At 42.0% G+C, this 23,878-nt stretch overlaps 1 protein-coding gene across 1 annotated transcript in view; it reads right to left on the bottom strand.

Annotated features, from left to right (window-relative positions):
* Positions 1-23,878, bottom strand: part of LOC149468030 (coronin-2A-like) — a 239,225-nt gene that overhangs the window by 60,521 nt on the left and 154,826 nt on the right. Inside the window, exon 2 of the mRNA XM_089670955.1 lies at positions 9,306-9,506. Within this exon, the coding sequence (XP_089527081.1) occupies positions 9,306-9,506 (201 nt within the window). The remainder of the gene's footprint in view (positions 1-9,305; positions 9,507-23,878) is intronic.

The following is a 23,878-nucleotide window of genomic DNA, read 5'->3' as shown; positions in this document are numbered from 1 at the left end:
TTCTACGAGGAGGGGGAGCATACTGGCCGTCTCTTAGCAAAATTAGTGAATGCCTGGTCTACACCCCACCCATAGCAGCCCTTCATGTTCATAAGAGTACCATTTTGAATAACCCATATACGGTGATGGCCGAGCTAGTTCATATTTACTCCGCTTTGTACCACTTTAAGATGCAGTGCATAGATAATGAGCTTATAGCATATTTACAAACCATCACTCTCCCGAGCCTAACTTCTGTGCAGAGGACGCGGTTTGACGCTCCTATTTCTATTGAGGAGTTTCAGGAGGCGGTGTGTGAGTTCCCGGACAGTAAAGCACCAGGGGAAGATGGGATTCCCTATAGAAGTCTATAGACAATATGCTGCTGCAATTTTGCCCAACTTACTCGATGTTTTTAACTCTGCACAGGATCAGATGTGTCTACCATGTCTAAGGAGCTGGTCATTCTCCTACTGAAGCCGGGAAAGGTCCCTACGGACCCAAGCTCTTGACCTATTTCCCTGCTCCAGTCAGATTTGAACACTCTGGATGAAGTTTTAGCTAGGAGGCTGAATAAGGTGATTACTGACATAATTCATCCAGACGAAACCAACTTCATGCCAAGTAAATCAACAGCCATTAATAATCACCAGGTGTTTTTGAATATGCAGACCCCTTCTGATAATTTTGGCTCCAGAGCCCTGTTATCCTTATGCAGGCCATAGATGGGTCAAAAAACGGCAGATTTTTCTTTTAAAAAACGAAAAATCGGTCGTTCAAGCGGCCGACGTTACCATCAATGGTAAAAAAATCGGCCGATTTTCATCCTGTCTACAGCCGGCATTAGACGCCAATAAAGCGTGTGACAGCGTAGAATAGAGATATTTATGGGAAATTATGAAATGTTTTGGTTTTGGGGTTCATCCCCTGGGTGCGCCTCCTTTACTCTGCACCACAGGCAGCCATAAGAAAGGGGGGTACTATATCCTTTTTCTTGTTGGGTAGGGGTACACGACGGGGTGCCCTCCTTCCCCTCTCCTATTCACCCTGGATATTGATACGGTCTGTATCAGAGAGACAGGAGACATCAAGGGTTTTAGTTATGGTACTATGCACGAAAAACTAATGTTATTATATGCAGATTATATGCTTTTGATGCTAGCTGACACGGAAACCTCGGTGAAAGCGGCCATGTACGTAATTACAGAGTTTGGTAAATACTTGGGATTAACAATTAACTGGTCCAAGCCAACCTAATGCCTTTAGAGGGTATGGTTAATCCGGGATTGTCCTCCTTCTGTTCCGTTCCGCTAGTTAGCTCCTTTAAGTACTTGGGAGTAGTTATATTCCGGTTATCACAAAATATTCCCACCTTAATATTGCTCCATTACTTGCCAGATTTTGGGACAAAGTTAAGTTATGGCATAAACTGAGCCTCTCTATGGCCGGACGGGCACATTGGTCAAAATGATTATGATGCCCCAGTTACTTTATTTCCTTCATAATGCCCCGCTAATGCTATTTCTCTCATTATTTAGGACACTGAACTCTATGTTCTGCCAGCTGCTGGCCCTCCTAGAATTAGGATGCCGGGGGTGTTGCTTTTCCAAACGACTGGCTGTATTTTCTGGCAGTTGCAGCACATATGGCTGTGTCTTGTTCAGGAAGAAGAGCCAGGGGTGATGATTAATGATCCCTCTCTTTCTGTAGTACTGCTGCACACTAATTCACTTTCCTTCCCTCAGGGCCTAGAATCACAGTATTTCACTAAGTCTAATCGCTAGTTCCCTACTTATCGCCTAATGCATAAGGTGTGGAATAAAGTTAAACAAATGGAGGGGGTAATGGGATTCACCCATTATAGCCCACTTTGGGGTAACCACTCCTACCCTGAGCTTGCTAAACGCTCCTATGATGCCAATTATGGCATTACCCACCTGAAACATGTCTTTTGAAATGGAAAATTCCTTTACATTATACACCCTCCAAATTGTTTAGAATGTGGCTCCTTCCAGATGCAGCCTGTCCTAAATGTAGCAGAGACCACAGTGATATTATCCATGTGCTATGGCACTGTCCTAAACTACATAGATACTGGGAATTGATACTTACTACCATAAACCTAGCGTTTCAGTGCACAATACCATCTGTTCCGAGGTGCTGCCTCCTAGACATATTGGATGACAAAGTGGTTACTGATGCTTTTATTAAAGAAGCAGTTTCAAGAGCATTATTTCAGGCAGGTAGAGTAATTTTACTACATTGCAAAAACTCTTCCCCTCCCACACACAGAGAATGGATAATATCTATTGGAACTGTTCTTAGATATGAACGGATTATTTATCAAATCAGAGGCTGTCCTAAATTCAAAAAAGTATGGGGTGGGTGGCTGGATATCCCCAGGTTAGCTCCAACAGACCTAGTCTTGGATAGATTGCCACAGTAACATAATGTCATTTTGTAACCTATTCTGTTAATAATTTGAGATCTTTCTGTGATACTGAGAACACTATGGGCTGAACAAAGTCATGTGGACGATCTTGTCACATGCCGATGTTGGAGGTGCAGAGTATAATGAGAGGAATGCCTTTTATTGTATTCATATTGACTTACTTGTGATTGTGAAGCCTTGGTAAGGGTTGTTTATGATTGTTTGACTATGCCATGCAAGTTTGTATAAACTCAATAAAGCTTTTTTTTAACAAAAAATAAAATAAATATACACACACGCATTGGAATGATCCTCACATTGAGTGATAATGGAGTAATTAAGTCTTCCTGTTTACCAGAAAATGTATGTAGCTTACAGATTTGTAAAACAAAGGTATCAAGGGTACAGCATGCCGATACCATAGTTAATGCCTGGAATGATTTTGATGTGCATTCAAGGCCAATGAATCACAGGTATGCTCTTGCATAACAGAGCATGCAGAGATCTAATGTGCTTTGAAAGAAAGAAAAGGACACATCAGCTAGGTTTTTTATTCTTTTTAACATTAGCTAGTTTCTAAAACGAAAATACATTTTTAAATCAAAATTGCCATTCAACTGCCGGTACCAAGCATCTTTTTTCTACTTATATTGCAGATTTAGACAAACATTAGTAAAAGACACAAGTTATTACAGACTGTAATTCAGCCTGTCCTTGCTTGGCAAAAGTAACTTGGCGTGCAAGGAAGGGAGTGGCAAAAAGCAGAGCATAGAGTTCAGAGTTCCTACTCAAGCAAAGAGCCAACCTGCAACCACAACTCCTGAGAGATCTGCTTAGGGATAACCAAGCCCTCCCTCACTGCCTAAGGCTTTTTTCACACAAAGGGTCCAATCAGGTCCACCTGTCAGTTTTTCAGGCGGTGTACATGTGCATGCCCCAAGGAATGCTCTATTATGTGAGAGGGGGCAACCACTAAATTAACTACCTTATGTCAGACTTTATGGGGCCCACATAAGGATCTAGACCAGGCCATTTAAATATCTTTGTTTGTATGAGGGCCACTTTAAAGTACCCTCTCTTTAAATATGCAATGGTGATGGCTATCTGGGGAATGCAGTTTTACCAGGCTATGACCTAAAGTTCCCTCCAAACTCTCAATAATGGAGGGAATTTTGATAAGAGAGCCTGGATTCAGATGCCTCGGTGCCATGACCTGGCATATGTAATTTTATCACCAAAAGGGGAGGCTCTGGGATGGGGCTGAGTTATGGAAGTGATATGGGATGGGAAAATTGTCCAATCCTGGATGAGATGCGTCAGATATGGGAGATGGATTAGATAGTTCTACCAATCAGGATGGCCCCATACAAGACATTTCACTCTTGGTCAAAGAACTCTCATTAAGGTTAATCAAATCATATCAGAGAAATATTATATTTCATAATCTATAGATTTGGTCAACAGGAGATACTGTACATAAAGGGGGCTCATTCAACAGGAGGCATTCCACAGGACCCACCACTCAAGATAATGGAGTAGAAACGGTTTCCTTAATACAATGTAATACATGTAGAGGATATGAACAACATATAGATATGTAGTACATTGTGATGTTTACAAACCATGGATAAAATAAACTGTAAAATGTAACCGGAACTAGAATCTAAATGTTGATGACTGCGTGAATACAATATGGCTACTGGAACAACAGAAAAAGAAGGTGGAATGGCGGTAATGGGGTGGGGTTAGAGGACACAAAAGGTAATATACAGTTATAAAGTAGACAAGAAAGGGGAGGCAGAATCATATCTTATAACTAGTAGTGTGAGATAAACATTAAATACAGGGTACACATATGAGATTGGTTTTGCAGAGTATTATGTTTTTTTCCCAAAGAGGACGCCTAGAAGGAGTTATTTACCAATATCTCTGTTCCATTAAATCTGTCTGGCCATATAGGAACATAATGGGGAAGAAGCTATGATCATTGATTTGACATATTCAGCTGTGTTTAAAGTGAACATCAGGCATTCAGGTTTCTTCAGAAACGCAGTTAAGATTAGTCCAGTAAACATTTGATAAAGAGTATAGAGCTGCTGGCTGGAAAAAGTTACAGCAATATTCCATTATGACATGGAAAAAAAAAACAAAATATCTTTAAAGAAAAACTCTATTATTATTATACAGTATTTATATAGCGCCAACGGTTTGCTCAGCGCTGTACATTATAATGGGAGACAGTACACGAGACAGTACAGTAACAATACAATGCGATACATGAAGGGTTCAAAGGCCCTGCTCCTTGGAGCTTACAATCTAGGAGGGAGGGGAGAGTGGCACAGGAAGAAATAGCTGTGCGGGATGGAGTGGTGGGAAGAGCGGAGGAGATCAGCAATTAGGTGAGGGCACGGTAGGCTTCTCTGAAGAGAAGGGTTTTCAGGGTGCACCTAAAGGTGAGGAGGGAAGGTGACAGTCTGATGGATTGGGGTAGTGAGTTCCAGAGGATGGGGGAAGACCTGGAGAAGTCTTGGAGACGGGCATGGGAGGAGGAGACCAGGGAACTGGAGAGTAGGATGTCTTGTGAGGAGCGGAGAGTGCGTTTTGGGTGGTAGATGGATATCAGGTCGGTGATGTAGTTTGGGGCAGTGTTATGAACAGCTTTGTACATCAATGTTAATATTTTGAAGTTTATGCGTTGGGCAATCGGAAGTCAGTGGAGGGATTGGCAGAGGGGGGTGGCGGATACAGAGCGGTTAGTAAGGTGGATGAGTCTGGCCGCAGAATTCAGGATAGACTGAAGCGGGGATAGCCTGTGTTGGGGTAGGACGGCGAGGAGAGAGTTACAGTAGTCAACTCGGGAGATAAGGGTGTGAATGAGTTGCTTTGCAGTTTCTGGAGTTAGGAACGTGCGTATTTTGCGGAGGTGGAGTCTGCATGAATTTGTCAGCGATTGGATCTGGGGCTGGAAAGACAGATTGGAGTCTAGAATGACACCTAGTACCCTGGCTTGTGGGGTGGGGCTGATGGTGGCGTTGTTGGTCGTGATAGAGAGGTCGGGGGGGGGGGGGGCTGGGGAAACTAGGAGCTCGGTTTTGGCAAGGTTTAATTTGAGGAAGTGGAGTGACATCTAGTCTGATATGTCGATCAGAAGGCTAGTGATTCTGGTGGAGACTGAAGGGGTGAGGTGAGGGGTAGAGAGATAGATTTGAGTGTCATCGGCATAGAGATGGTAGTTGAAGCCGTGGGAGTGTATCAGTTGACCAAGGGAGGAGGTGTAGATGGAGAAGAGAAGGGGCCCGAGGACAGAGCCTTGAGGGACCCCAACAGAGAGGGGGAGAGAGGGGGAGCTGGGAGCGTTAGCAATAGGTAACTGTGATGAATGGGAAACCCATTCTAATGGCTTACTTTCTGTTGAAATGCTGTGATTGGCTACAGCTAATTACATGGTACAGGGTGTCATGTACCATGTGATAACTGTGGGCCAATTTACAGCTTCACAACAAAAAGCAAGCAGTCATGAATGGAAACTATTCATGACTGATTTACTAATACATCGTCCAGCCTGGCTGTGCTGCCCATCCACAATAAAAGTACTGTGGGAGGGCGTCAGGTGGTTAAAACTTATGTTACCCGAACATTTCATATTCCTGGTATGTGTTTGATGTACCATGTACTTTGCTTCCTTTGCATGAAATACCTAGTGATCCTGCCAGTCCCCCTGCTATCCTCTTTGAAACTGACCACGCTAGGGTGGTGGGAGCTCAGCCTGCCTGTACGCCAATGGTCAGACGTGTGTCGGCAAACCAACCCCCCCCCCCCCCTCCGCATAGCCACTCACAGGGATCATCTGTGCACTGCCGTTTCTCTGCCTCCTGCTGACATGCACCCCTGCAGTCTCCTCCCCCAGCTCTCTAAGCCCCTTATGCAGCTGAGAAAAGAGGTTATGTGATCACTTATAAAAAAAGAAAAAAAACAAAAAAACAGATAATTAAATGTTTTGCCTTGAGTTTCTATTTCATACTGAATGGGTTGTTTTACATGGCGAGTGTTCACATTTACTTCCATTAATCTTGAATCTGTTTTGATATTAGTCTCTAGTAATTCCCTACACAACAGCACTCAGATCAGGAGAGGGAGAGACAGGACAGGACTCGAAGCCAACTGGGCTTTTTTGCACAGAGCTGTCTTAATACTGTGATATTTCTGAGAGAAGGAGGGAGCAGTGATGATCTCATCATTTAGCTTCTGCACCTTCTATTTTCAGTCATAGGCGTTCTAATTTGACTGCAATGTAGTCTGGCAGAGGTCTCTGAGAGCAAATGGTATGGCTGGGCTTTCTGGGCAGAGCAGCAGTGTGTTGTGCAGTTAGGAAAATCATATACAGGGGTTACATGCTTAACATAAAAGCAGTTCATCACTGTAAGCAAAACAAATTATAGCAAATTGAAATAAAGCACCACCGGGAAAAGAATTTTCTCGGTTTATGGATAAAAAGACTTCTAAGCTTTTTATGCCTTCTGTTTTAATAGTTATATTTAACACCATCAAACCCTTCACATACCCAATCTTTCCAAGAGATCAGGTTACAAAAGCATAATGTAAGTGGGATTTCCATTTAACCACTAGTCTTTCTCAGTTCACTAAGGCTACAAGCACATAGGTGGGAAGGCCCAGCAACATAAAAGGGGGCACAGGTGTAGTGTCTATCCATGCTGACAGCAGCCGGTCAAATTCTATGACAGACTAATCAGAACATGTTACACCATGAATATAAGTGTAACATGTTACGAAAGGTGAACTTATCCTTTATAATAGAAATGAAAAGGAAATGTGTGTGTAGATGTTAAAAATTATGAATACATTTTTTTCCCTTTTTTATAAGTGATCACATTCTCTGTTCTCAGATGCATAAGAGCTGGGGGAGGAGAACAGCAGTACACTGACCTTCCCAGTGAAAAGCTGTGCAGAGGGGTGTGTGAAGTCAAGTCTGATCATTGGAGGAGAGGAGGGTGAGTTCCCAGCATAGCCAGAGAACTGACCACAGTGTGCTCTCCTGCTTAGTGTAGTCAGTTTTTAATAGGAAAGCAGAGGGGCTAGTAGAAACACCAGGGATTTCACACAAAGGAAGCAATACAGAACAGGATACTCTTTCATAACAGATGAAAGATAACAGGAAAATGACGTTGGGGTTTATTTACGAAAGCTGGAGAGTGCAAAATCAGGCTCACTTCTGCATAGAAACCAATCAGTTTTCAAGTTGTAGTGCCAATGCTTAATTGAACAAGCTGAGGTTAGAAACCGATTGTTTTCTGTGCAGAAGTGAGACTGATTTTGTACTCTCCAGCATTAGTAAATAAACCCCGTTGGGTTTACATATTCTTTAACCACTTGCCCTCTAGAGGATTTACCCCCCTTCCTGATAAGGCCATTTTTTGCGATAGGCCGCTGCATTACTTTAACTGAGAATTGTGCGGTCATACAATGCTGCACCCAAATGAAATTTATGTCCTTTTTTCCCACAAATAGAGCTTTCTTTCAGTGGTATTTGGTCACCTGTGTGGTTTTTATTTCTTGCGCCAAAAAAAAAAAAAAAAAGACGGACAATTTTGAAAAAAACAAACAATATTTGACTTTTTGCTGTAAAACATATGCAGTAAAAAAATAATAAAATTAAAAATTTCGTCATAAATTTAGGCCAAAATGTATTTTGCTGCATGTCTTTGCTAAAGAAAGTCCCAATACATGTAAATTAATTGGTTTACATGAAAATGATAGCATCTATGGCAGTATATATACTGGAATAAAAAAAAATTTATACTCTTAATGGCGGCGATCAGGGACTTATAGCGGCACTGTGCAGAGCAATACAAAGCTGCCTGTTCGTGCTGACGGGAGAGATCTGTGTTTTTTTACACAAAGACCTCTCCCTTTTCACTGTTCCTCGGTGATCGCCGTGTACCGGCGGGGAATCTCTGGCCGGGACCTGGTGATCAACAGTTGTAACAGCCAATGGAGACGTGGGTAGGGCAGGGTTTATAAATCCGTGATTTTGCGCAGCCCTGCCGTCCTGTAGCAGTAGTGCTGCAAAAGGCTGTTCGGAAAGCAGTTAAAGATGAAGATTCTCTAGCTGACTGGGCTAAAGTGAAGAGAAGGGTTAAAGCTAAAACTGCTGGGACATTTCTTTAACTATAGAATCTCATTAACACATAGCATAATGTAATCAGGTGCATGCTCTGCCTTTTGTATTTCCCCTGGCCAGTCCCACACTACTCACAACCAAAAAAAAGGGACCAGCAAAAGTAAAGAGAACACAGCAGAAAGGTCCCACAACATCCCTGTGCACGTCCAGATACTGTACATGTGAAATAAGGCTGCAAAAACCAGGAATCATTCAGTGAGGCATGGGGGAGCCGAGAGTGGGATCCTGGCTGTGAAAACAATTAGGTATGCCCTGAGCAGCTCGGTGTTATCCTATATGTCTATGCACAAGAACAATTAGAGGCATATTTTAAACTCAACGTTTAGAGGCAGTAAAAAAAAACCTCTTTTCTTTGGAGCTTTCTAGCAGAAAAAACACTAAACTCTCCTAAAATGTGTACAAAAACGCTCTATATCAGTGTTTTTTCTGCCAAGGGAACTGACTTTTTTTCAAGCCCAGTATGTATGGAGGCTTATAAATGCACGAGAAGATAACTCTATAGTATCGGAACATTTTTTTAATTAACAAGAAAAAAGTCTGTTGGCTAAGGAGTGGAAAAAACTACGGATGGCCTCAGTCAAGAGTGCAAATGGTCCCTCTATTCAGGAATCTGGTAAGGGGGCCCAGTCTAATCACCAAACCCCAGAGTAGAAGCCTTGCCAGTAGTTTCAGCACTTATGGAAGGATTTTTCTTACCTGCTGTAAAGGAATTACAATAAAGGCTCCTCCACCCGCACATTCCGTTACTACAGCAATAAAAATTGGATTTATAGCACAAAAATGGTTGTCATGTACACTTCTTGTGATAGGCACATTGTCATAGCAGTTCTCTTTGTTTGCAGGCTTTCCAAATACATGGCGATACTTTGAGCTTCGATACTGAGGCTGCCATGACATCTGTGGAAAGAAAAAAAAACAATGATTGGAGGTGTTTTAGAACACTGACTGAACACAGAAAAGAAAATAGGAATATTAGTCCTCAAAAAATTTAGATCCATCCCCTTCCAGGTTTTGAGATATGGACCTTACTTGACTACTTTAATCCCATGGGTCACTTTAAAACAGCACTGGTCGTAACAGTTATTGCTCCCAGCGTTGTTTTAAAATAGTCTCATTGGCTGCAGAAGGTCCTAGCAGGGTTCAATGATGACTAGCTATCAGATCTGACTGGATGATTTTCAAGAGATGGGTACAGAGAAACCAGCTACAGATATTAGTATCTTGCCAGGATCTGAGAGTACAATACAACCAAATGGAGATGTCTTTTGATGCAGCTTTGTACATTAATAAATGTTTAGGCCCCTAGAGCGTTGGTGTCTACTCTCTAAAGAGGGAAGATGTCTAATTTTTACTTCCCTAGAGATCTCTCAGGTAGTGGTATCCATAGGTGACTGCAGAGATGAGATAATTGAATGCCATCTGTCTCTGTTTTGTGTTCCTATACATGTACTGAGCAAAAATGATTTTCAGATGTACAAACTATAAAAAAGAAGTGTTTTTTTGTTTGCATGGAGAGCCTCTTCAGACTTTTGGTCCATGCAGTGTTTTCTGCATTAACATGCATTGCAATACGAAAGCCTATTCTTTGACAATAGACTGCTGATGCATGGAAACAGAAGAACAATGGACTTGCACTTTTTTTTTAATACAATGTACCACAATGCATGGCATGTGTTTTATTGCAAACTGCGGTGTGAGTGCGTTGCCCCCTTTTGCACTAAATGAATGGTACTGCACAAAGTACTGTGTCTTGAACTCTTGGAATCGGGAGTTCCGGGTCCTAGTCGTTAGGACGGGACCCAGTGCTTTCAGTAAGACCCTGGTGTCTGTGCGCTCCCAGCACAAAGACAGGTACCTAAATTAGCGGCCCCACAGAAAAAAGCCCAGTCCAGTGGGACCACATATTTGCGTATAGTAGGCGAGAAGGGGTTAAAAGTCCTCAGCTATAAAAACTGTAGCCGCTGCCTTTTAATAAACACACACTCCTGAATGGTCTGGCAGTCTTCTGGGAAGAGTGAACTATCACAGAAGACTGCGGGGGGAAGAAAGGGGCCAAATTTCTGGCTCAGTTTGCTGTGGTGAACTGAGTCGGAAGTGGGAGTGGGTCCCTGTCAAAACTAGGTACCCACTTCCCCCCCACCCCCGAAACAAATTGCATGCCAAATGTGGCAGGGAAGGAGAGGAGGAGTATTTAAAGCAAGACTTTCCTTTTGGGTGGAGCTCCACTTTAAGACACACTAGAAGATATTTTGAGCTTTCTTACTAGACATTAGTAGTTAAAATACATTTGTAAATATATAATATTAACTCATACTCTTAAAAGGACAGCTTGCACGTATGCTCACCTCTTAGTAGCAAATATGATACAGTATGCAAGGCAGAAGTGTAAAGAAGGTTCGTACACACACAACACATATTATCAATTAACCTTAGTCACTCTCCCTAATGGGAAGCGGCATAGCTTAATAGTTCTCCCCGTACTTACTAATTACTACAGTGGAACTAGAAGATGTATCCCTATGGTAACTGCCATATCAAGGTTATAGTGCAATCAAACCTTTACTCCCAAAGGAATTCATGCTATTTTTACAACTAATTATGTGCTTACAGGACAAAGAAAAGGGATTACCATCACTGTACTTATTAACCATACAAGTCTGATTAGCTGCTACAATCACAAACCGATCTCGTGAAAGTGATTTTACATATATGTAATCTGTTATTAATCATACAGAAGGCCAGGAACTTTGGCTTCCAAAAAAGTCTCTCTGTATTTTAAGGTGCTATGTGACCATAAATCATATCTATTCAGGACACAGACAGCAATAAAAACTTTACGTGTTCTAACCCTTCTTTACTCTATGTATAGCCAAAATCTTTTTCTACCTTTTAATATAGTACACTTTATACCTACTATAGGGCAGCTGGGACTGGGATTTACTCAACTTTACACAGTTTTTCCCAGACTTTGCAAGTCTACTCCTAATGCTCCTCTATTCTATGCAAAAAAAAAACTGTTGGTTACTTTCCATAGACGTGCATGGTCATTTGTTGTTCTGAGCTATACAGCTGTCAGTGGAAAACATTCGGCCTTCCAATATTAGTTGTTGTGACCAACATTGGCTTTTGGGATGTTGCAGTTTTTACAATTTGTCTTTGCAGTCACTGGATGACTCCCTTCTTACACATCAAAAGACACCTCCCACATATTAGACTTTCTAAGGCAGTGTCTTGAAATTTGCAAAAGAGAAGGGCAAAGAAGGCGCTTCCAAGTGCAGCAAACCAGTAAACTTATTGTAATAAAAAATAAAAACGCTCACAGATGTCGGTAGAATGCAAACTAATCACAATGGTAACATCCAGGCAGGTTTTTTGTCACTACTCTCTACTTTCTCACTACGCCAAACAGCAGCTGTGGGAGGGATGGAACACAGAGGCAATGATAGCCACCACACTTCTGAAACCAGCGTGAAACGCACGCACCAGAAATGAGGAAAAAAGGGGTGGTGATGCATTTCAAAGCATGCACAGAAGCGCCTTTATCAAACCTGAGAAAAGGGGCGGTGACGTGTTTCAGAGCATGCGCAGAAGCGCCTTTATCAAACCTGAGAAAAGGGGCGGTGACGTGTTTCAGAGCATGCGCAGAAGCGCCTTTATCAAACCTGAGAAAAGGGGCGGTGACGTGTTTCAGAGCATGCGCAGAAGCGCCTTTATCAAACCTGAGAAAAAGGGCGGTGACGTGTTTCAGAGCATGCGCAGAAGCTCCTTTATCAAACAGGACCTCTCCACTTGAAATTTGCACCTTCCCTTGGTCTGACCATTGAGATTAGTGGCTGTAGATTAGGACACGTGCTGGGGAAAACCACTATGATGTAAGACAAGACTTGGCACATTTGCAGGATTTCAACATCATTTTACTGAACTATACTAAAACTATGAAAAAAAAGCATTTTATAAATTGCTTGCATACGCAATAATTGTAGTCTCAACTACAGGGGGGGCAAAAAACGTGGAAAACAAAGGCAAATTAATAATGGCATTTCTGATTGTGCTGCAGGAGACATTCATATTTTTATCAAAATGTTGGTAAAACTAGACCCTGTTTTCAAAACTGAATAAAGTAAAAAAACAAAACATAAAAAAAGAATCTATTCCAAAAGAATATGAAGGACTTAATTTATTTAATTCCCTGTAGAAAAGTATGTAAATGTCTGTGGCAATACAACAATATTCCATTTGGGTTATTTTGATTCCCTTAAAGCAGAATTAAATCCAAAAACAAAAGTGTATTTTACTGCAGATTACCAATAGTTAGATGTGGTGGCTGCATCAATTTTCTTTTCCTTGGATTTTTTTCCCCTGTTTTCACCTGGAGATTTGGCCAGTAACACTCCTCCCAGTATTAGTGAGACACCACTCTAGAGGAATGTGTACAGGACACAGCTGACAACAGCATTGTCAGTCTGGGGGGGGCTTAAATGTATTATATTTGAATACAATACCAAATTGGAGCCAAACTCCAGCTCACATTTTATAATCAGTTACAGAAAACATTTGTTTTCCTTTAGGGATAAAAGTAAGAAATACATAAAAGCTGAATTTGATCACCCCCTATGGCATGGAATGGTCTCATCCATGTAACTGATACATTTTGCTGGAGAGCTTGAGTTCCTGAAAAACAGAGTTACTGGCTGAATCACATGATGAAAATAGAAGAAAGAAAGCCAAAAAAGAAAATGAATGCAGCCACCACATCTAAGGCTTGGCAAGCTGCAATATAATAAATGTTTTTGGGTTTAATACTGCTTTAATCCAAATCTCCCATTGCTATGGATCTCCATGATTGCCAACAACAAAAAAGACACATTTTTTATCCAACTAGAGTCCAACAAAGAGTGCAATGGCATACATCAATTACCTGATAGTCCAATCTGTATATGAACATACTTCACAAAGAGTTTATATTGTCAATTGTATTACAACTATATTATCTGCCTTAAAATGGTTTCCATGGTTCCCATGATCACATTTGGGTAAATCGCATGATGCTTGAGAAAACAGGGACATATTTTTTCATTCTGTGATTTCTCACAAATGTCAATGATCTCTTGTAGCTGTGAGGTGTGGCACAGTAATAATGCCATCAAGCTGCATTCCTGAATCAATTTCAGATAAAAATAATCTATAGGCAGGGATTACGTATCTCTCAAAGTAAGCAGGTTTTCTCTACCTGTATGTATACACAGAGCACATTCACAATCAGTGTTTGAAGTGATCTGCAAAACTTTATTTGCAAAATGTTTTTTCTTGTATCATAAATGATTGTATAAGATCAGGGGTAATGAATTAAAATTCACCAAGGTCCGGGCATTAAAATTCGCCCAGACTCACCCCCCCATCTTTCTGTTCTCAGCCCCCACATTACTGTCATCAGCCCTCCATGTTACTGTCCTCAGCTCCCATATTACTGTCCTCAGCCCCCCCGTCACACCAATGTCCTTAGCCCCTTTAACTTGCGCCCTCCCTCCCCACTGTCCTACCTTACACAGACAGTGATTGATTGCTAGGACTTCTCTTCATCCTAGCAACCAATCACCTGCTTGTTAACCTCCGCCAGCTCCCACCCTACATTCAGAACTGTCCTGCCTCCCGCTGTCAGCTCTGTGATGATGACTGTGAAACAGCTGGGGGAAGAAAAGGCTCTTAAATGGCAGGACTACATGGGTCCGGATGAGATAGTGACTCAGTTTGCATCCGGACCCTGGTTCATCAATTAGTGATGCCTGGTGTAGATGGTGGTCAGAGAGTGGCAGATGTCCATATGCATCTGGTTCCATGTGTTTCATATGGAGGAGCTATGCTAATTTACCCTGTAAGGCTACATGAACAGAAAATAATTCCGCTTTTAAAACCATGTTTCTTTTTTCGAAATCACATATACGAAAATGGCCGCCACTCTGCTTCGTGGACACGGTGGTGTGATGTCAGCACGTAGGCTCCACCCAACGTGTTTCCTGCACACGCACGTTCTCAGGGGCATGCACATGTGTGATTTCAATTGTCCCATGTGGAATGTTTTATATGGAATGCTTTTATGATGATTAAACTACTACACCATATACAAATCCTGAGGCTCCGTGTGGTGAGCATCTTTTCTCAAGGTTCTAACTGGAATGGTAATGTCGTTGGAGAGCGGATGACATAGATCTCGTGGTGAGGAATTACCTGCTACTGACCAAGTAGCTTTCTGGTGAGTGCATAGTGGTGGAGCGCCTTGCACTTGAAAAGAGCTCTTGGTGGGATTGAATACAGTTTGTTTTGGTTGGCACCGCAAGCACACAAATACACACTGGAAGGACTATATTATATATAATTCTGTTGTCTGTTGCACGTGATACTTTTGGATATAATTTATTCATATTGTTTCACTTATTGATTTCCATTTATTTTGATAGATATTTATAAGCTGCACTGTTTTGTTATTTACACAGGTATTGAGATTTTGTCACTTTCTTTTTGTGCCAGCTGGTTCCATCTCTGTAGCAGTCACCATTTACCTTTGAATTCGTAAATGTATTTTATTGGGATTTTGTGTGATAGACCAACACAAAGTGGCACATCATTGTAAAGTGGAAGGAAAATGATAAATGATTTTCAAAATGTTTTACAAATAAATATCTGAAAAGTGTGGCATGCATTTATATTCAGCCCCCTGAGTCAGTACTTTGCAGTGAAAGGTGGATCTACAATTACAGCTGCAAGTCTTTTTGGGGATGTCTCTACCAGCTTTGCACATCTAGAGAGTGACATTTTTGCCCATTCTTCTTTGCAAAATAGCTCAAGCTCTGTCAGATTGGATGGAGAGCGTCTGTCAACAGCAATTTTCAAGTCTTGCCACAGATTCTGAATTAGATTTAGGTCTGGACTTTGACTGGGCCATTCTAACACATGAATATGCTTTGATCTAAACCCTTCCATAGCTTTCTTTCAACAATGGCTTTCTTGCCACTCTTCCATAAAGGCCAGATTTGTGGAGTGCACGACTAATAGTTGTTCTGTGGACAGATTCTCCAACCTGAGCTGTGGATCTCTGCAGCTCCTACAGAGTTACCATGGGCCTCTTAGCTGTTTCTCTGATTAATGCTCTCCTTGCCCGGCCTGTCAGTTTAGGTGGACGGCCATGTCTTGGTAGGTTTGCAGTTGTGCCATACTCTTTCCATTTTAAGATGATGGATTGAACAGTGCTCCGTGATATATCAAAACTTGTGATATTTGTTTTATAACCTAACCCTGTTTTAAAGTTCTTCACAACTTTATCTTTGACCTTTTTGGTGTGTTCCACGGCCTTCATGATGCTATTTGTTCAGTAATGTTCTCTAACAAACTTGTGAGTGTTTCACAGAACAGCTGTATTTATACTGAGATTAAATTACACACAGGTGGACTCTATTTACTAATTAAGTGATTTCTGAAGGCAATTGGTTCCACTAGATTTTAGTTAGGGGTATGAGAGTAAAGAAGGCTGAATACAAATGCACTTTTCAGATATTTATTTGTAAAAAATTTTGAAAACCATTTATCATTTTCCTTTCATTTCACAATTATGTGCCACTTTGTGTTGGTCTATCACATAAAATCCCAATGAAATAAATGTATTATGTGTTTGGTTGTAACATGACAAAATGTGGAAAATTTCAAGGGGTATGAATACCTATACAAGGCACTGTACATGAATAAGAGTGAAGACATTGTTCTAAATAAACCTCAAAATAAATAAGGGTCTAAATGACATCCACTTCTCATGTAAACATAACTAAATCCCCCCGCAATATATCATAGGATATCCATCTGTTATCTATAAAACAATATCCCAGTCTACATTCAGACCATATGGGGCACACGGTTTTCATTTGTATATCAACTATGTTTTCCATTTAGAAATTTCCCTTTTCCTGTTACATCTTCCCCAACTGGGTGTTAACCAATAGCCATAAACTTTAGCCAAAAACTTTATTCCAGTAATATCTTTTATGCAGTGGGTAACAAATTGCATAGACAAACAATGGGGTTGATTTACTAAAGGTAAATATACAGCCCTGGCCAAAATGACACAAATATTAATTTTTCCAAAGCCTGCTGCTTCAGTGTTTTTAGATCTTTTGTCAGATGCTACTATGGTTACTGATGATTTGATAAATGGTTGTTTTAGGTGCAATCTTAGTAGCAGCAATATCCTTATCTATGAATCCCTGTTTGTGCAAAGCAATGATGACGGCACTTATTTCCTTGCAGGTAGCCATGGTTAACAACAGAAGAACAATGAGTTCAAGCACAACCCTCCTTTTAAAGCTTTCAGACTGTTATTTTAACTCAATCAGTATAACAGAGTGATCTCCAGCCTTGTCAACACTGGCACCTGTATTAATAAGAGAATCACTGACATGATGTCAACTAGTCCTTTTGTGACAGGGCTGAAATGCAGTGGAAATTTTTTTGTGGGATTAAGTTCATTTTCATGGCAAAGAAGGACTTTTCAATAAATTGCAATTCATCTGATCACTCTTCATAACATTCTGGAGTATATGCAAATTGCCATCACAAAAACTGAGGCAGCAGACTTTGTGAAAATTAATATTTGTGTCAGGGCTGTACTGTGCACTGTAAGTGTACCATAAGTGCACTGCAAGTGCAATTACTTTAGATCCGAGGGGAAGCTCTGAAATGAGGCGAAGCTCTGCTGATTTCTTTTATCCAATCATGTGCAAGCAAAAAATCTATCCCACTAGGAGCACTTTGACACTGTTACGGTGTGGTTTTACTGTAACGCAGCTCACCCGCAGGTTTGTTGTGGGTTAGCTGTGCTCTCCCAAAGAGTTCCATTATGTCCTGCAGTTTTGATGCACTTTCTGAAAGCACATAAAAACCACGGGACATAATGCAACTCTATGGGAGAACACAGCTAACCCGCACCAAACCAATGGGTAAGCGGCGCTTCCCCCGTGGTGCGCTCAAGCTGCACTGAACAGTATGGAAGCACTTACTGTACAATTTACAGGAATAAAAACCATTCAATATAAAAAAAAGGTTCTCTGTGGTTATTGTACAATACTGTGTAGTAAAAAACATTTCTATACACCTTGGGAGAGTACTTGACTACTGATACTTTCAGCCTGGGTTCACACTGATGTGGTCCGGAATTCGCAGTGTTTTCTGTGCAAAATCCGCACCGCATCAGAATCACACCCCGTTCATGCGAACCACTGCAGGTGTGTATGTTAACCCCCCCGAAATCGGTCAGCAAAACGAGGTGCGATGTGCAGAATCGGATTACATAGGTGTGAATATCCATGTGATTTGATCCTACTGCGGACCTGCACCTTTTTGGTGCAGATGAGGTGCGATTTGAACCATAGATAATGTATAGCTCAAATCGCACCGCACACAATAGGCATGTGATTTGCACAGGAATGCTGTGCGGTTCCTGTGCGAATCACATGTGATGTACTGCACCGCATAAACGTGAACCTAGCCTTAGTGTTACTGAAATATTGTTTTACATTATAGCACTGAGTGTAAATGCACAGTCTATATATTTTTTATACATATTTAGTTTTTAGTAGATAACTTGCAGTATTTCCCTGATCTAAGTTGTCTGCTAAAGAAAATTCTTTGTCTAATGTATTCTCTCCATATCCTTTTCTAAAAATCTATCCTTCAAAATCTTTCCCTGTTGAACATAATCTCATAGCTTCCCTCAATTCCACCGCATCCAAGGAAACCAACATTTAGAAATGCCATGTGCCCAATTAGGATGGCGGCAGTTTGTTTTTTCTGATACAATGGTTCCAATCAATACTTTTAAAATATGATTTCACATTATTCCTATTCTCATCTACAAAAAAGTGATTTTTTTCCTTTAAGTACTAAAATCATAAAAGAGCTTTATATTTTACTACTGTAACTAGATTGCTCCATAAAAACTATCAAATATATTTCATCCTCACGCCATAGGAAGAGGAGGTCATTGACATTACTTTTCCAATACACCAAAATAGGATAAAATATACCATAACATCCTCCTTTTGTTTTTTTCAGCAAATTCCACATCAGTAATTCCTTTAACCACTAGCCTACAGGGCACTTATACCCCCTTCCTGCCCAGGCCAATTTCCAGCTTTCAGCGCTGTCGCACTTTAAATGAAAATTGCGGTCATGCAACATTGTACCCATATGAAATATTTATCATTTTTTTTTTAGACAGATAGAGCTTTCTTTTGGTGCTATTTAATAACCTCTGAGATTTTTATTTTTTCTTAAACAAACAAAAACGTTTTTAAAAAAATTTTCAGTGGTTTTTGCTTAGTTTTTGTTATACAATTTTGTAAATAAGTGATTTTTCTCCTTCACTGATGTGCGCTAATGAGGCTGCAGTGATGGGCACTGATAGGTGGCACTGATGGGCACTGATGAGGAGGCACTGGTAGGTGGCACTGATGGGCATTGACAGGCATCACTGATGGGCACTGAAAGGCAGCACTGATACATGTCACTGATGTATGGCACTGATAGGCGGCACTGACTGGCACTGATAGGCGGCACTGATAGGCAGCACTGACTGGCACTGTTAGGCGGCACTGACTGGCACTGATAGGCGACACTGACTGGCACTGATAGGTGGCACTGATTGGCAGCACTGATAGGTGGCACTGACTGGCACTGATGGGTGACATTGAAAGGCAACTCAGATGGGCATTGATATGTGGCATTGATGTGCACTGGTATGCACTGATATGTGGCATTGATGTGGCACTGATGGGCACTGGCACTGATGAGCACTGACAGGTGGCACTTCTGGGCCACACTGATCATCAGGGCACACTGATCATCAGTGCCCTGATGATCAGTGTACATGTCCCCTCCGCGGAAAGCTAATTACTGGCTCTCCTCTCGAGCTGTCAGGGTGACAGCTCGAGAGGAGAGAAATGCCGATAACCGGCATTTCCGTTTTTACATGTGATCAGCTGTGATTGGACACAGCTGATCACATGACCGAGCCGACATCTTCGGCTCTTTCCGTGGACACAGCGGACCGGCGATCGCCGCGCTGCGCGCTCCCTGAGCCCGCATGCGCAGTGAGAATGGTAGGACGTCATATGACGTCCTATCAGAACGAGAGAACCACCTTGCGCCCGTCATTGTACTATAGGGCGAGCGGAAGGTGGTTAAAAGAACAAATTACATGTTTTCGGCCCTTTAACCTCCCTGGAGGGATTCCCGAGTGTAGCTCGGGGTAAAGTTTCAGTACCACAAGCGATAACCCCGAGCTACACTCCGGAGTACCTTGCAGCATTGCTCCGGGATCTCTTCTGCACTTACCTTATCCTTCGCTCCCTGAGCCCGCATGCGCAGTGAGAATGGTAGGACGTCATATGACGTCCTATCAGAACGAGAGAACCACCTTGCGCCCGTCATTGTACTATAGGGCGAGCGGAAGGTGGTTAAAAGAACAAATTACATGTTTTCGGCCCTTTAACCTCCCTGGAGGGATTCCCGAGTGTAGCTCGGGGTAAAGTTTCAGTACCACAAGCGATAACCCCGAGCTACACTCCGGAGTACCTTGCAGCATTGCTCCGGGATCTCTTCTGCACTTACCTTATCCTTCGCTCCCGCGATGTCCCCCCTGCAGTGTGCCCGGCAATGTCCTCTGGCCGATTGCAGCATCTGTCTTCTGGGTTCCGATCCCTGCGACGTCAGGGGATGGAACGGCGGGAAATTTAAAAATGTGAAAAGTGACATTCACTAAATACACTAAAATCACATAGTAAAACATTTACTGTATCAAACCATTTCACATACATTTTGTCCCGAGTGCTTTGTCCTGTGCCCTGCCTGCATTTTTACCGTCCTTTCTGCCTGGAAACTGAGAAATGTCCATGGCGTCCAAAAAGCGTCCCTTTAGGTCAAAAACAGCAATAGTAAATTAGAACTACTTGCAGAATTGAGTGATAATGATTCGTGGGGAAATTCGTCATCAGACACTGAAAACGATTTTGCGACTTTGCTCAGTGATGTGCGAACTTGGTGCTCTATTTCAAATTTCAGTGTTTTTGGTTTGATTATATTATTGAATTACATTTATTATTATATTATTTTTTATGATTATTTATTAAATTATAATTTATGATTTCGTGTTTCAAATTTTAACAAACCTGGAATGTTTTTTGTTTGGACAGATTTCAGTGAGTTATTCCTAAAAATGGCAGGCCTACAATAAAAAAAATACATATTTCCATGCAAAAAAATGTACCGCTTTGAGCACAGAAATACTGACATAATCAGACCGCTAGGGAGGCTATGCAGGAGAGTAAGTCCTGAACTGAAGTTCTTAAAAAAATATATATTATTATTTTGGTTAAGCCAAAATCAATACTGCCAATTATAGGTCAGTCAAAGTGCGTTTTAGAATCCTTATGGACTTTTGGTTAATACAAAATCACAGTCACTTAAGGTACTAAAGGGATCAGAAAACTTTTTTTGTTAATTAAAGTAGAACTATAGGCAAAGCTTTTTTTCATTTTGGATAGAGCAAGGGAGGATTATAATCCTTGTCAGTTATTTTTTTGCCATCTGTGTCCCACTGGGGAGATTTCCCTTCAATTTCTGTCCCATAGCCAAACAGAAAGTGAGAGAAAATGCCTGCAAATGAAAGGAATCACTTGGGGACCCCAAGATCACCAGAACTAGTGCCCCCATTGGAAGATTTCCCCTCTATTACTTTTCTGGGGACAACCCAAAATTTAGGATTTTCTTTCAGTTTCACTTCAATGAAAATGGTAAACAAGACAAACAGAGATGGTGGATCAGCAGTAGAACCCAATAGCTGTTGTAATCCCTCTCTACTCTATCCAAAACTAAAAAAAAAGTTTTGTCTTTAGTTATACTTTGATAATCCTTGCCTTGTTCTGCTAAAGATTTTAAACAATGTGTTCAGATTTTTGTTTAAGGCTGGTTCACACCAGATGCAGTTCAGTGCAATTTTATTCAGCAATGTATTTCAATGGCCCTAGATCACACCATTCAGTGTGTTCAATTGCAGTCAACAAAAGTAGAATATGCTGCATTTTTTCTAGAATGCATCTTGAATGCAGCAAAAACTCATGGAAAACGCACCAGAACACATGTAGATGCACCAGAAAAACACGCCTAAATGATGCACATAAGATGAAGAAAAAAAAGTGCACAAAAATTTTTTTAAAAAAGCACCAGAACGCATTAAAAACGTGTGTAAACATACATGCAGAAACATATCCGGAATGCAGAAACTGTGGTTTGAACCAGCCCTACAGGTGTATGTGTCTGACAAGATATGATTAGATAGGTTTCCTCCATATAGGCAACACTATTCCATTTCCCTTGTCAGCTGGTCAAAACACAGATCCTTTCTAGCTGCAAAATCCTTGACATTGTTCATCACACCTGCATCATTTGTATTTTTCTTCAATTTTAGTTTTCCTAAATCGGTTAAATGCCATTTCCTTGAAGGTTTTAAGATACCTATTACCGCCATTCAAAATGTTATGCAATGTGGAATTTCTAAAAGGAGTATGTTCTAGGCTATCTAAAGTTATGATCTTGTCCACAATACTCTCAAAAATGGGATTTGAAAAGAAATATTTTTTTCCAAATTAATCTTTCTGATGTACCTCTGCATATCCATACAATGTGTCAGATATATTTATCTTTCTTTGCGGGACACATTTAAAGTCCAGGTCAAGAGCCTTTTTTTGCTGCATTAGTTAGCACTAGAGATGAGCGAAGTATTCAAAAATTCGATTCGACTGATTCGGCGAATTCGTAGAAAAATTTCGATTCGAGTCGAATATATTCGCTGTGAATTTAACTTAAAAAAGGGTGTTTCTAGGCTTCAGAGAGACTTAATATTAGTGCTGAACACTGTACCTTTAATTTAAATGCCCTTGGAGTCTGCTGGGGAAGAGAAATAATACTGTCAGGCAGTATGACATGCAGATGAGTGCCGTCGATCTTAGAATCACCGCACACTTCACTCATTTGGGCAGTCACGGGGCCAAAACCAGAGTGTGGAGCCACAGTGTGGCGGTGGAGGCAGCAGCAATGGGAGGCCATACAGCACCCTATGACAAAAATGGAAACCACCAGCAGTGTGAGGAGACCTGAAAGTGGCACATGGCAGAGTGTGGCGATAGAGACAGCAGCAATGGGAGGCCGTACAGGGACCCATGACACACTCTGGACCTGGCAGCAGCATGAGGAGGCGGTACAGGGGCCCATGGCAGATTACGGGCCTGGCAGCAGCATGAGGAGTCGGTACGGGGGCCCATGGCAGATTACAGGCCTGGCAGCAGCAATGGGAGGCCGTACAGGGACCCATGACACAATCTGGACCTGGCAGCAGCATGGGGAGGCGGTACAGGGGCCCATGACAGATTACGGGCCTGGCAGCAGCATTTGGAGTCGGTACGGGGGCCCATGACACACTCTGGACCTGGCAGCAGCATGAGGAGGCGGTACAGGGGCGCATGACAGATTACGAGCCTGGCAGCAGCAACTTGGACAGGAGGACGTTCAGTTTCTGCACCGTCTGGTGCGTGCTCGCAAACTGTTGTCTCTTGGAAACGGATTCCAAGAAAGACTGCTGACGGAATCCGTGAAGAGGAGTAGCAGGAGAAGGAGCATCTGAACGAGCGGAATATGCCAACAAGCGACAACAGGGGCCCATGGCAGATTAGGGGCCTGGCAGCAGCTATGGGAGGCCCGTAATCTGCCAGCACCCTATGACAAAAAATGGAACCCACCAGCAGTGTGAGGAGACCTGAAAGTGGCACATGGCAGAGTGTGGCGATGGAGACAGCAGCAATGGGAGGCCGTACAGGGACCCATGACACACTCTGGACCTGGCAGCAGCATGAGGAGGCGGTATATAGGGGCCTATGGCAGATTAGGGGCCTGGCAGCAGCTATGGGAGGCCCGTAATCTGCCAGCACCCTATGTCAAAAAATTCTACACACCAGCAGTGTGTGAGACCTGAAAGTGGCACATGGCAGAGTGTGGCGATGGAGACAGCAGCAATGGGAGGCCGTACAGGGACCCATGAGAGACTCTGGACTTGGCAGCAGCATGAGGAGGCGGTATAGGGGCCCATGGCAGATTAGGGGCCTGGCAGCAGCTATGGGAGGCCCGTAATCTGCCAGCACCCTATGACAAAAAATGGAACACACCAGCAGTGTGAG

Source organism: Staurois parvus, unplaced genomic scaffold, assembly GCF_062004578.1.
Source record: "Staurois parvus isolate SC_StPar_1 unplaced genomic scaffold, SC_StPar_1.0 ptg000096l, whole genome shotgun sequence".
Classification (NCBI taxonomy): domain Eukaryota; kingdom Metazoa; phylum Chordata; class Amphibia; order Anura; family Ranidae; genus Staurois; species Staurois parvus.
The sequence above is the reverse complement of the archived record's forward strand: the minus strand, read 5'-3'. Positions and strand labels throughout refer to the sequence as shown.